The 12,478-nt window shown below is 42.7% G+C and overlaps 1 protein-coding gene and 1 long non-coding RNA gene across 11 annotated transcripts in view; one reads left to right on the forward strand and one right to left on the reverse strand.

Moving 5' to 3' along the window:
- Positions 1-4,362, forward strand: part of ZNF462 (zinc finger protein 462) — a 136,654-nt gene extending 132,292 nt beyond the window's left edge. For 8 of the 10 annotated variants that reach the window (XM_032418888.1, XM_032418884.1, XM_032418889.1 and 5 more), the window contains one exon: positions 1,153-4,362. In XM_032418888.1, the coding sequence (XP_032274779.1) occupies positions 1,153-1,360 (208 nt within the window). In that variant the 3' untranslated portion in view covers positions 1,361-4,362. The remainder of the gene's footprint in view (positions 1-1,152) is intronic. The other 2 variants (XR_004301151.1, XM_032418891.1) reach the window with 2 other exon arrangements.
- Positions 58-12,478, reverse strand: part of LOC116641246 — a 59,399-nt gene continuing 46,978 nt past the window's right edge. The window contains exon 3 of the long non-coding RNA XR_004301152.1: positions 58-1,195. This is a non-coding gene — a long non-coding RNA (uncharacterized LOC116641246). The remainder of the gene's footprint in view (positions 1,196-12,478) is intronic.

Here is a 12,478-nt window from a genome sequence, read left to right on the forward strand (position 1 = left end):
AGGTTCTTTTTGTTTTTTCGTTGTTTTTGTTGTTGTTTGTGGGGTTTTGGTTGTTTTTTTGGTTTTTTGTTTTTGGGTTTTTTTTGGTTCCCCTGACAATCCAGAGACCCCTCCCTCTGTGTCACACTTCTGGGCATGGGAGGAGAGGCAGTTGTCAGGAACTAGGTTTTGTTCTTTTCTGTTGGTTTTTTAAATGGTCACCCATACACAAGTCAAATGAGGAAAAAATCATCTTTATGAATGACAAATCCCACCCAAGCCCTCACGTGGAAGTTTAGTGCTATTCTCCAGCCAGTGTCCCTTCAGCTTTCATTAGCGTGACATTCTCTGATAGAGCGTGGACCGGAGTCAAAAGATCTGGCTTCTGTTCCTGCCTCTGTGATGACTCATTCCCTGAGTGGCCTTGAACATGCCCTCGCACCTCTTGGTGCCTTCAGTGCTCTGCCTCGGGGACAGAGCCAGCTTCTGCCTGCCTCCCAGGTAGGTGGGAGCATACCCGTAAAACACTTAAAAAAATCCTTGAACATAAAATCGTCCCCTAGACAAGGCACTCTTAGCCCATGAGACACAGAGAGAACCTAGGAGTTGGTCCTCGGGTAGAAAATGCCCCAGAAACCCCAAGCATCTAAACTTCAGAGAAGATTAACTAAGCTTCCTGAGACCTGGATTCCATCTTCAGGTTTTTGCTCTTTGTTTCTCTGATTTGTTTCTGGACCTGTCCATTAAATCTTCACCTGAGTTCCTCTTTTTTAGTCTTATTAAATATGGCCAATCTCCAAGCTTGTGGGTTCCATGGATGAGCTTGAGTGAAAGACAGTTCTTGCTACTACCACTTGTGACTTATGACCGACCCAGTAGATGAGGGAACATAAAATAATTATGTTAATGTGTCCACATTACACATGGTGTAATTAAAACATAGTATAATAATGGATACTTTTGTAGATTCACATCTTCAATAAGATGCCAGAAAGAAATGACCTAAGCATAACATGTAGCAAGGATAAATCACTGGCAATTTAGTCCTACATTCATGGCATTTATGCAAAGGAAACCCCAAGGTCTTTTTAGGATCAGGGAAATAAGGACACTTTTTGGCTTAATTAGAAAAAAATGCATACTCACCCATCTCTCCCATCAATGTTTTTCCAGGGCATTGAATGACACCAAGCAGGTGAGCAGAGAAGAAATCCACCTGAAAGAGAGTGTGGAGGACAGTATTAAGATGCCCTCTATAGAGGAAAAGGAAGATGACGAGGCAATCGGGATAGACTTTTCCCTAAAGAATGAAACAGTAGCCATCTGTGTAGTAGCTGCTGACAAATCTCTCCTGGAGAATGCAGAGGCCAAAAATGAATAAGCGTTTGGTGAAATTCTTAATCAAACCGTACTTGAACCGTGATGAGAAAGTGGGAGGGCCAGCTTGGGCTGAGAAGGGGGAGGGGGGGGACAGAAAAGAAGACAGAACAAAGCTGCTTTTTAGGACTGAACAATCTATTTTCAAAGCACTGGTACCTGTGTGAGTGAGTATGTAAATTAAAGTTATTTAAATGGTTGGAATATGTGGCTCCTTTTCCATCACTACACCTTTCCTTCCGGATCTTCATCATGGAAGCGTCATTTGTTGTGGAATATGGAAGCACCTCCCGTGCGCACGGTGTGCTCCGTGGCGGTCTTTGGACAGGATGCGGAAACAGAAGCTCCATGACAGTAGAAGACTTCTCTTAGGGGAACAACTTTTTGACGCACATCTTTTGGTGCGTTTTTCTAGTTTTAATACCTTAAGCTTTTTCAAGACCTAACTGCAGCCGCTTTGGGAAAAAACAAACAAACAAAAACCACAAAAAAAAAAAAAAAAAACAAAAACAGAAAACAAAAAACTGCTTTGCATAAAACAGTCACCTGTTTCCTAGTACCTCAAACTTAACCAAGGGAATTCTCTGCATTTGTCAGTACTACCTGTCGTCGTCGTGGTTAAATGTAGAGAGAACTGCTGGGCAAGACGGTGAATGGATTAAAAAAAAAAAAAAGAGTTTTAAAGAAAGGAACACAAATTGTGCTTAAAATCCCCACGTGGGTTTTATTTCTTAAAATACTGTGATTTTTTTAATTATTTTAGTAAAAAACAAAACAAAAAAAAGAAACAGACTTTAATTATTAGATAACTGTTTGTGAATTGTCATCCTTTATTCCAGGTAAGCTGTTTATTAGCGTTCAACTATAATTTAGAATTTGGTAGATTCATGTGAGCTAATTTTACGGTGACTGTGGATTTTTGTTTGCCATATGTTTATTTTCTATCAATTTGAGTGTTACAAACACAGCACAATTCAGTTTTCACATAAATTGTTTTTTGTGTGCGTGTTGTTATTGTTTTAATTTGGGGGGCAAGGGAGATTGAGTTTTTTTTGTGAATAGGAATGTTTTTATTTTAAACATGGAAATAACAAAGAAGTTAACTTTTTTTTCTTAATTTAACTAAAGAACCAAACTTTTTGGCACAGCTATGCAGCTTGTGGGCCAGACGAGGAAGTCCTCTTCACCCTTTTGTTGCTCGTCAAATTAACACGTTATCCGTCTCACACAAATAATTTGTTAGGATGGGCTGGCTTTTGTGTGTGATTTTAAAATGTGTGTTCTGTTTTTGTTTGCATTGTGTTTGGGGGAGGGTTTTTCATTTATTTTGCGGAACAAGGGGATGTGCTAGAATCCCATCCCTTTGGTGAGAGTGGACAAGAAATACTTATATCCTACAAGGAGCCTGGAGAACTTTTTTTTTTTTTAAACTCTAGCTACCAGCTGCTCTGTTTCCCCATATTAGCTTTTTCAGGAGGGAGCAGCTTAGACTAAATCTAAGTCTACATTTATAATATGTTCTGATTGTGAACAAAGGGTTTCATTCCAAAAAAGTAGAACTTTCCTTGAAGCCTAGATTATAGAGAAGCCTGTGTGCGCGTGCACTTGGATGCGTGTGTGCTCGTGTGCGTGTGTGTGAGTCCTTTGGTTTTCATGTTTTGTTTTGTTTTGTTTTTTACTTGGAAGGGTTGCGGGAGGGGGAGGGAAGAAAGGGACAGGGAATTGCTGAGATGACAGTGTCCCACACAGCTTCAAATAAAATCCATGGAAAGATAGTGCATTTGTGGAATAAGTGCTTACTTGAAAAGCATGTTCTTCTTTTATTTTCTTGCTGTTAAGAAATTTTATTTGTAGGGAGTTTAATTTAATTTTTTTTTTTTTTAGGGATGGGGGCCATCATGTGGAAACCAGAAAATGGGGAAAGTGTGATCTAGACAAAGATAACATTTTGTGTCCATATTTGTTTTTAATTGGCCTCATTTCAAATGTATTAAACAGTTGCATACCTGGATTGGGTGTTTGTAATGGTTACCAAAAAAGAAAGAAAAAAAAAAAAAAAACCAAAAGAAAAAAGAAAAAAAAAAGAAAGAAAAAGGAAAAAAAAGAAAATAATTGTGACATGCTTTTATCACTACTTTATTTTTCAAATAACATGTAAATATTGTAATCCATTGGATTTTGTTTTGCTAACCTGTTAATAAAAATATGGGACCATTACCCTTTTAACAGGGCTAGAATGTCATTTTTTTCTGTTTTCAAACATATACCTGATATTTTGTGGCCACACATTTTGGATGCATTATTATAATTCTGTTGACTGTAATGACATAGAATTTACAACATTCTTTTTTGTTTAATTTATACAGAGGACATTTTTTTTCAGAGCTTGAGAGAAGAAAATAAATAGCAAAATGAGAACCTGTTGACTCCAATAATCAGTGTTTCCCGACACTTGATAGGAGAGAGGGAGATTCTGAGTTCTTGAAGCCAAGGGTTTTAAAAACAACAAAAACACACAAGTAGGTTATTCAAGTTGTTTGCAACATACATTTTTGTAATGAAATGTGAGAAATTAATAAAGAATTTTTTTCACATGTGTCTATGTGCATCTGTTGTAGATCATTTACAGATATGACCACAGATATGAAATGTAGGAATAACAGCACAGCGTTGCCTTTCAGTGCATGTACATGAGAGCTAATTCAGGCCACTGAATCTACACAGGTATGGAAAACAAAGGTCATATTAAAGTGAGGTGTGAGCTGGGGTTTTAAAAGTTAGCATTTCTGCATCAGATATTTATCACCAATTGGAATTTTATGGAGGGAAGGTTTTCCATCAAAAATGTGAATCAAAATGTTGTATGAAGCTTCAGAAAGAGGAAGTACTAGTGATTAAATGTCATCTGGGGACCCTGAATCCACGGGGAATTATTTTAAGCTAACTGCAAGACACAACCACTGCCACAAACTTACTTCGCATCCTGCACCAGTAATTATTATCGTTAACATATTCTTTGAGCTATGCTATTATAAGCCAAAGGAAAAATTAATAGTCATGAAAACTAGAGGAAGAGTAAATTAAAATCATCACTGACTGTTAAACTCAGAGCTGATTTATACTGTCTTGTCTTCACCAGGGTTAGGAGAAGAAAGATTCATGGATCTCTTGTCCAGAGCTTGCTCTAAAAATTTGGTTCTCACCCTTCCTTGTCCTCTTTATCTCTTCCACAGAGGAAAGTTTTTAAGACACTTACAGGAGTATAAAACAAAATGGGAAATTAGATAAGTCAGAACCCAAAGGGAAAATGAGGACTAAGTAGCAACATGATTATAGTAGAGAATTGGCAAAAATGCACCCCAAGAGGCCGTGCATAAGCCATATATTTGCCTCAGAGCTTTCTGGTAGGCAAGGCAATGAAATATCAATCAAGAATCACATTCTTAGTAACTTTTTATTACCCAATGCTCAAGAGATACTCAACCTTTTCTAAATCTGCAAATTGGGAGTTTCTTCTGTGTGTTTTTCTAAAGGAGAGAAAGCTATGTAGAACTTGTCCATTGCAAAACAGCTCTTATGGCCGCCATCAAATATTTAATGAACAATGTTTTTACTGAGTTGATGTCTACTCCATATTCCCACTTTGTTTTGTGGAAATGAAGTGGAATTTACTGATACGTTAGTCATGGTAGGGGCTGCAATAAGGCAACTCCTTGGAACCATAGAGGTACGCCTCCATCTGGTGACTCAGGAATCCATGCTCCCCCATCTGATACTGCCATCTCAACACATGAATCCTGGGATCATTGTTGAGAGCTTTGGGTAGTCTACTTACTTATATGCCTCACCCAGGAAGTAGCACACATCACTTCTAGTCTTGTTTCAAAGGCTAGATCTGCTCACAAAGCCCCACCTAATCAGGAGAAAGCTAAGAAGTGTGTGGTCTTGTCTACCTGTGTGCCCAGGAAGGACACATGAACTGACAAACTACCACAATCAGGAACTTAATAGAAGTTTCCTTTGGAAACAGGGACAGAAACCCTCTATTCTTCATAGAGCACAAGATGCTGGTCTCATCACCCATGCCCTTAACCAATATTTTTGAGCAAATATTTGGTGCTAGCCACTGCGTAACAACAAACGATCAACATGGCACCTTTCTCCTGACAGCTCATGAATAATGAGGCCAGAGTTGCAATGTGGGAAAAATGAGCAGCACAGGAGGTTCTAGGGCTTGCTGGACCATTAGCTACCTCTGTGGGTACTGGTAACCCTGGGGAAAGATGGCCTTGATTATGAATGCCTTTTCTCTGTCTAAAATCTCACATTTGATTTAGGGAAAGCATACGAGAAATTGGTTCCCCATACACATTTGGAGGGTCTTTAGCCCTAAGTTTAACAAACATTACTATAGGACATGCTCTTCCCTTGCAACTCTCCCTATTTCAGGGCCAGGGGTGTGACAGGGGACAGCACTCGGTCACAGAGACTGTAAGACACTTCAAGGTACTATGCTCATTATTCCCTGAAAATGTCAGTTCTTTTCCAAACACCCTGCTCTGCACATGCCATTCCCTCTGCCTTCAGTGAACGCCTTTTATTACCCGAAATTACCTGCCCTTTAAGACCCAACCTCAATATAACTTCTGATGCGACGCCTTCCCTGACTCTACAGTCACCCTACTTATCACCTGTCCCCTGCCTTAATAAACATTTATTGAAGACTCTTCTCCCCACCCCCCACCCCAGCTCAGACTAAGTAGCTGAGACACATTGCTGTCAGATGCAGCTAGCCTTTTTAAATTCAAATATATTCCTGTTGATACCAAGTGTTAGTTCTCATCTGATTTGGCATCAATGTTACATTTTCTTTCAGAGCCTGAGATTGCTTTTTTAAATATCTAAGTAAAAATAGGCAGTTCAGATGAAAAACGTCTTTGTCTGAAACTCTAGGCTCTCTCTCTGAAAAAACATCAGAACACTGAACACCAGCACTCCCCCTCAAGAGGTCACTTTGGCCAACCCCCTGCCATCTTGCACCAATGTGAAGAGGAAACAGATGGGGAGGTCTGCTAGGTCTGAAGAGTAGGCATCGGTGGTGCCTGACCAGGGTATGGGGTAGGGGAGGCAGAAGCCAGAACTGGAGGTGTGTGGCAGTAACAAGGGGGTAGACTGTGTGAAGATGCAGAGTAGTGAAGGCAAACCTCAAGGATGGGGAGGGTAGCTCCAGAGGCAGGGTTGAGGGAAGACATTTCCTTGGAATAGGAGAGAGTCGGACATGTTTATCATCCTGAGGGAAGGAGCCATGGTAGCGGTAGGGTAACTGGCAAGCGGACTCATCCTGGGATCCAGGCCACAGGAGGGCAATGGACTTTGCAGATGGAGAGGGACTCTCTCCTCCTGGGGGGCGGCGAAGTAAGAGGAAAGGAACGTGCTCTCTGTTTGCATCCACAGGTGGAAGATGCAGGTGGGGACTGGGTTCATGCTGATGAACCTTGTCTTTGAGGTGGGATCCAAAGTGACAGGTGGGGAATGACCTGGCAGATAGGTGGAGATCTGGAGCTGCTATGGAGGGCCACGTAGAACTGAGGGGAGGGGTCAGGGAAGCAGAACAGAACAGAGCACAGTTATTATGTTCTCCATATGACAGAAACTGCTTACTCCAAGGGTCTGGGGTAATAGATCTTTTGCTAGGACTTCCCTCACAACCCCCACTTCCTCCCCCCCCCCACCCCCCACACACCACAACCACCATCACCACCTAATAAAGAAAGGAAATGGGGAGACAGAGAGAGCCAGAGCTTGGAATCAGAAGGGATACTTCCTTTCTCCGCCTACTTAATTATCTGGCTTTTTGAATTAGCCGTGGAAAGCAAACTTGCCTTGTTCCTATTCACAATTTCTCTCTTGAGTTTGCTTCCATTAATGAAACAGCTTAGTTTGGTTTAGCTAACTGCATGCATGACTTCCAAAAACCACATCACAATGCGGGAGGAATGCAGCCTCTAGCAATGCTACAGCAGCTTAACCACATTGTTTAGAGAGAGGAGCAGGGCAGTGCCAGTGGCTCTGAAATCCATTTAAGATGTGTGAAAACACAAGATTGAAATTCTGACCTTTCCCCGAAGCTGAAAGAACCTACTCCAGGGGGCTGTTTGGATGACTGCGGCTGCAGGCCTGGGCCCATCCACAGCTCCCCAGGACCCTGGCTGCCAGTGGCCCATCCAGCCGGGAAGCCCTGCCTCTCTGTGTCCATCTGTCCCTGACGGGGGCACCGACCTGAAGGCCACTGGGCACTTTGGATGGGGAGATGCTGCTGAAAGAATAGCATTGAGGCCAGAGGAGGAGGGAGGTCGTCAAAGGGCAAAGAGAGGAAACCCTTATCTCAACCCTATGGGTCCAGGTCAATGGTCACCAACTGCCTTTTCAGATTTGCATCAGAGAGGAGATGCTACCCCATGGGCTTGCTGATGCTAACCCAGATGTCAAAATGTTTGCAGCATCCTGGGGCAGGAGGAAGGGCATGGAACTTGGAATTAGTCACATAAATGGTATGCACTTAGCACAGCACATTTCTCATAGTCTGTGCCCAACTGATATAAGCCATCATCATCCTCGTCATGTAGTCAGCTCCTTAATGACTTGGAATCTTTGCTTCCCCATCTGTTGAGGCCAACGAGGTCTCTTCCTTAAAGTGGCTTCAGATGAACGTAGGTGAGAGAGAATGATATGTTTGGCCCCTGAATCTATGAGCTACTGATTTTTCTCCTGCTGGACCCAACAAAAATGTAAAGGGTATGGGTTCTTTAGACAGAATGTGTCGTAATCGAAGATCTTTAGCTCACGGTACAGGCTCTGGGGTCAGAGAGAGACAGGTTTGAGTGCCAGGTCCTTTTCTTATTTGCTTTGAAAGCTTTGACACATTCTCAGCCTTTCTGGGCCTTGGTGTTTTCATACGGTGAAGATGAGCAGTGTGTACTGTGAAAATGCAAGGAGATGAGGCAGAGTTGAGCAGAGGAGGTCCATGTGATGGGAAATACTGCTTCTTGAGAGCAGGGGCTCTCTTCGGCTTCCTGTGGTATTCCTACACCTCTGAGCACACCTGGCCCATTGGAAAGGGGCTCAATAAGAATTTATGGCCTGACTGAGGGATGAGGCAGGAGAACATTGGTGCCAATTTCTGAAAAGAGGCGTGGCCCAAGGGGATCTCTGAATTTTACTAGTAGCTCAGCGGGGTCAAGGCAGTGTTTACACCCTCAAAGCCTTTGGTATGTGCCTGAGTCTTTTTATTTTTTAATGCAATTCTTTTCAAGCCTTCTGAAAACAAAAGTATTCTTCTGCAAGCCTGTGTCCTGCAATCTACCAACTCACTTCTTAGGGAGGTGGTGAGGGCAGATGGTAATACAAACTTTTGGGATCTGAGGGGTCTTAGAATGCTGCCTCCACCATTGACTAGAATTGGGACCATGGGAAAAATTACTTACCCCCCCCACCCCCGCCCCAGCCCCATGAAGGAAAAGTCTTCTTTTCCTTACCTGTGGAATAGGGTGTTCATAAATAAAGCACTGCGGGGGACTAGAGCAAGATGGTGGAGGAATAGGGGACCTAAATTTTGTCTGGTCCCAGGAATTCAGCTGGAGAGGGATCAAACCATTCAGTACACCTACAAACTCAACAGAAGATCGAAGAAAAGAATGGCAGCAACTCTATAAACAGAAAAGCGACCACTTTCTGGAAGGTAGGACGTGTGAAGAAGTGAATCCGAGGTGATATTCGGGAGGATAGACGGCAGGGGTAGGGGCCTCTGTCAGCCGCTACCGGCAAGTAATAGAGCCGCGGAGCACAAAATCGGAACTTTTAGAAGTCTGCTTCGCGAGTTTGGGAGCAAGATGGCGGAGGAGTAGGAGACCTGGATTTCCTCTCCTCTCAGGAATTCAGCTGGATAGGGATCAAACCATTCTGAACACCTACAAACTCGACAGGAGATCGAAGAAAAGAATAGCAACAACTCTCTGAACAGAAAAACGACCACTTTCTGGAAGGTAGGACGTGCGGAGAAGTGAATCCGAGGCGATATTCGGAAGGATAGACGGCGGGGGAGGGGCCTCCGTCGGCCGCTTCTGGCAAGTGATAGAGCCACGGAGCACAAAATCGGAACTTTTAGAAGTCTGCTCCGCTGAGGGACGTCACTCTGGTGGCGAAGTGGGGGGTGGAACCCTCGCGGGACAGTGTGGTCTCAGGACCCTCGGGGTCACAGAAAGACCGGGGGTGCCTGAGTGCGGCAGAGCTCCCAGGTATCGGAGCAGGGAAGCCGGCTGCAGAGACGGAGCCGAGGTGCAGGCTCTCAGCTCGGGGTTGCTATAAACCGTGATCCGCGGCACAGTCGGGCCACTGCTCCTCCAGCAGGGACCCAACAAGCGGCAGATCCGGGGAGACTCACCTTCTTCCCCCGGGAGGAGAGGTGTGGGAGCGCACCGCGGGGATCTGCTGGGTTTGGAGACTCCACCCGGGGTCGGGTGATAGATAGAAAGGCGCGGTCACAGGCCGGGTGAGCGCGGAGTGTGGCCGGAGACCGGGGAGACGGGAGTGACTGACGGCTTTTCTCTGGGGGCTCGCTGAGGAGCGGGACCCCGAGTTCTCGGCTCCGCTGTGGCGGAGACTGGGAGGCCGCCATTTTCACTCTCCGCCTCCAAAGCTGTACGGAAAGCTTGCAGGGAACAAAAGCTCTGGAGAGCAAACCCGAGCAGATTACTTAGCCCGGACCGGCAAGGGCGGGGCAATTTTGCCTCCGGCAAAGACATTTGGGAACCACGGCAACAGGCCCCTCCCCCAGAAGATCAGCAAGAACAGCCAGCCAAGACCAAGTTTACCGATCAATGAGAACGGCAGAACTCCAGCGCTAGGGGAATACTGCACATAGAATTCATGGCTTTTTTACCATGATTCTTTAGTCTTTCAAAGTTAATTATTTTTTTTAACTGTCTTTTTTTCTTTTTTTGAATTTTTCTTTTTCCCTTTTTCAACCAACATCTTATCAATCCCTTTTTTAAAAAAAAAACATTTTTATTTTTCATTTTTAAAGTCATATTCTATCCCTTCATAGTAGTTACCCGTATTTTTGGCATATATATATAAGTTGTTCTCTCTTTAAAATCTTGAGATAGTTTCTTCTAACAGATCAAAATATACTCTAAATCTCTAGTGTATGGTTTTTTTCTACTCCCCTGCCTGATCACATTCTCTCCCTTTTTTCTTTCTTTTTTTTTTTTTAATCCTCTTCTTTCTTTTTTCAAACTTATCAAATCCTTTTTTAAAATTTTTTATAATTTCCATCCTTACAGTCATATTCCATCCCTTCATCATATCAACTCTTATTTTTGTACATATATAAGTTTTTCTTTCTTTAAAATTTTGGGAGGGACATTCTTCTCTAGTGCCCATGGAACATTCTCCAGAATAGATCACATCCTAGGTCATAAATCAGGTCTCAACCAGTACCAGAAGATTGGGATCATCCCCTGCCTATTTTCAGACCAAAATACACCCAAAATCTAGTGTGTGGCACTGATCTATAATCCAGCCTGATCATATTTGATCACATTCTGTTTTTGTTTTGTTTTGTTTTGTTCTGCTTTTGTTTGTTTTTATCTTTATCTTTTTCTTTTTTCTTTTTTTCTTTCCTTTTCTTTTTTCTCTCTTTCCCTTTCTTTTCCCACTGCTTCAGGTCTTTTCTGATTTGTTTAGAGTATATTTTCTGGGGACGTTGTTACCCTGCTAGCATTTTGTTCTCTCATTAATCTATTCTCCTCTGCACAAAATGACAAGACGGAAAAAATCACCTCAACAAAAAGAACAAGAGGTAGTACCGACTGCCAGGGACCTACTCAATACGGACATTAGTACGATGTCAGATCTAGAGTTCAGAATCATCACTTTAAAGATACTAGCTGGGCTTGAAAAAAACATGGAAGTTATTAGAGAAACCCTTTCTGGAGAAGTAAAAGAACTAAAATCGAACCAAGTAGAAATCAAAAAGGCTATTAATGAGGTGCAATCAAATATGGGGGCGCTAACTGCTAGGATAAATGAGGCAGAAGAAAGACTCAGTGAGATAGAAGACCAAATGATGGAAAATAAAGAAGCTGAGAAAAAGAGAGATAAACAACTACTGGATCACGAGGGCAGAATTCGAGAGATAAACGATACCATAAGACGAAACAACATTAGAATAATTGGGATCCCAGAAGAAGAAGAAAGAGAGAGAGGGGCAGAAGGTATAATGGAGCAAATTATAGCAGAGAACTTCCCTAATTTGGGGAAGGAAACAGGCATCAAAATCCAGGAAGCACAGAGAACCCCTCTCAAAATCAATAAAAATAGGTCAACACCCCGACATCTAATAGTAAAACTTACGAGTCTCAGAGACAAAGAGAAAATCCTGAAAGCAGCTCGGGACAAGAGATGTGTAACCTACAATGGTAGAAACATTAGATTGGCAACAGACTTATCCACAGAGACCTGGCAGGCCAGAAAGGACTGGCAGGACATATTCAGAGCACTAAATGAGAAAAATATGCAGCCAAGAATACTATATCCAGCTAGGCTGTCATTGAAAATTGAAGGAGAGATAAAAAGCTTCCAGGACAAACAAAAACTAAAGGAATTTGCAAACACGAAACCAGCCCTACAACAAATATTGAAAGGGGTCCTCTAAGCAAAGAGAGAGCCTAAAAGCAACATAGACCAGAAAGGAACACAAACAATATACAGTAACAGTCACTTTACAGGCAATACAATGGCACTGAACTCCTATCTTTCAATAGTTACCCTGAATGTAAATGGGCTAAATGCCCCAATCAAAAGACACAGGCTATCAGATTGGATTAAAAAACAAGACCCATCGATATGCTGTCTGCAAGAGACTCATTTTAGACCCAAAGACACCCCCAGATTGAAAGTGAGGGGGTGGAAAACCATTTACCATGCTAATGGACATCAAAAGAAAGCTGGGGTGGCAATCGTTATATCAGACAAATTAGATTTTAAACCAAAGACTATATTAAGAGATGAGGAAGGACACTATATCATCCTTAAAGGGTCTATCCAACAAGAAGGTCTAACA

This window comes from Phoca vitulina, unplaced genomic scaffold, assembly GCF_004348235.1.
Source record: "Phoca vitulina isolate PV1807 unplaced genomic scaffold, GSC_HSeal_1.0 scaffold21, whole genome shotgun sequence".
Taxonomy (NCBI): domain Eukaryota; kingdom Metazoa; phylum Chordata; class Mammalia; order Carnivora; family Phocidae; genus Phoca; species Phoca vitulina.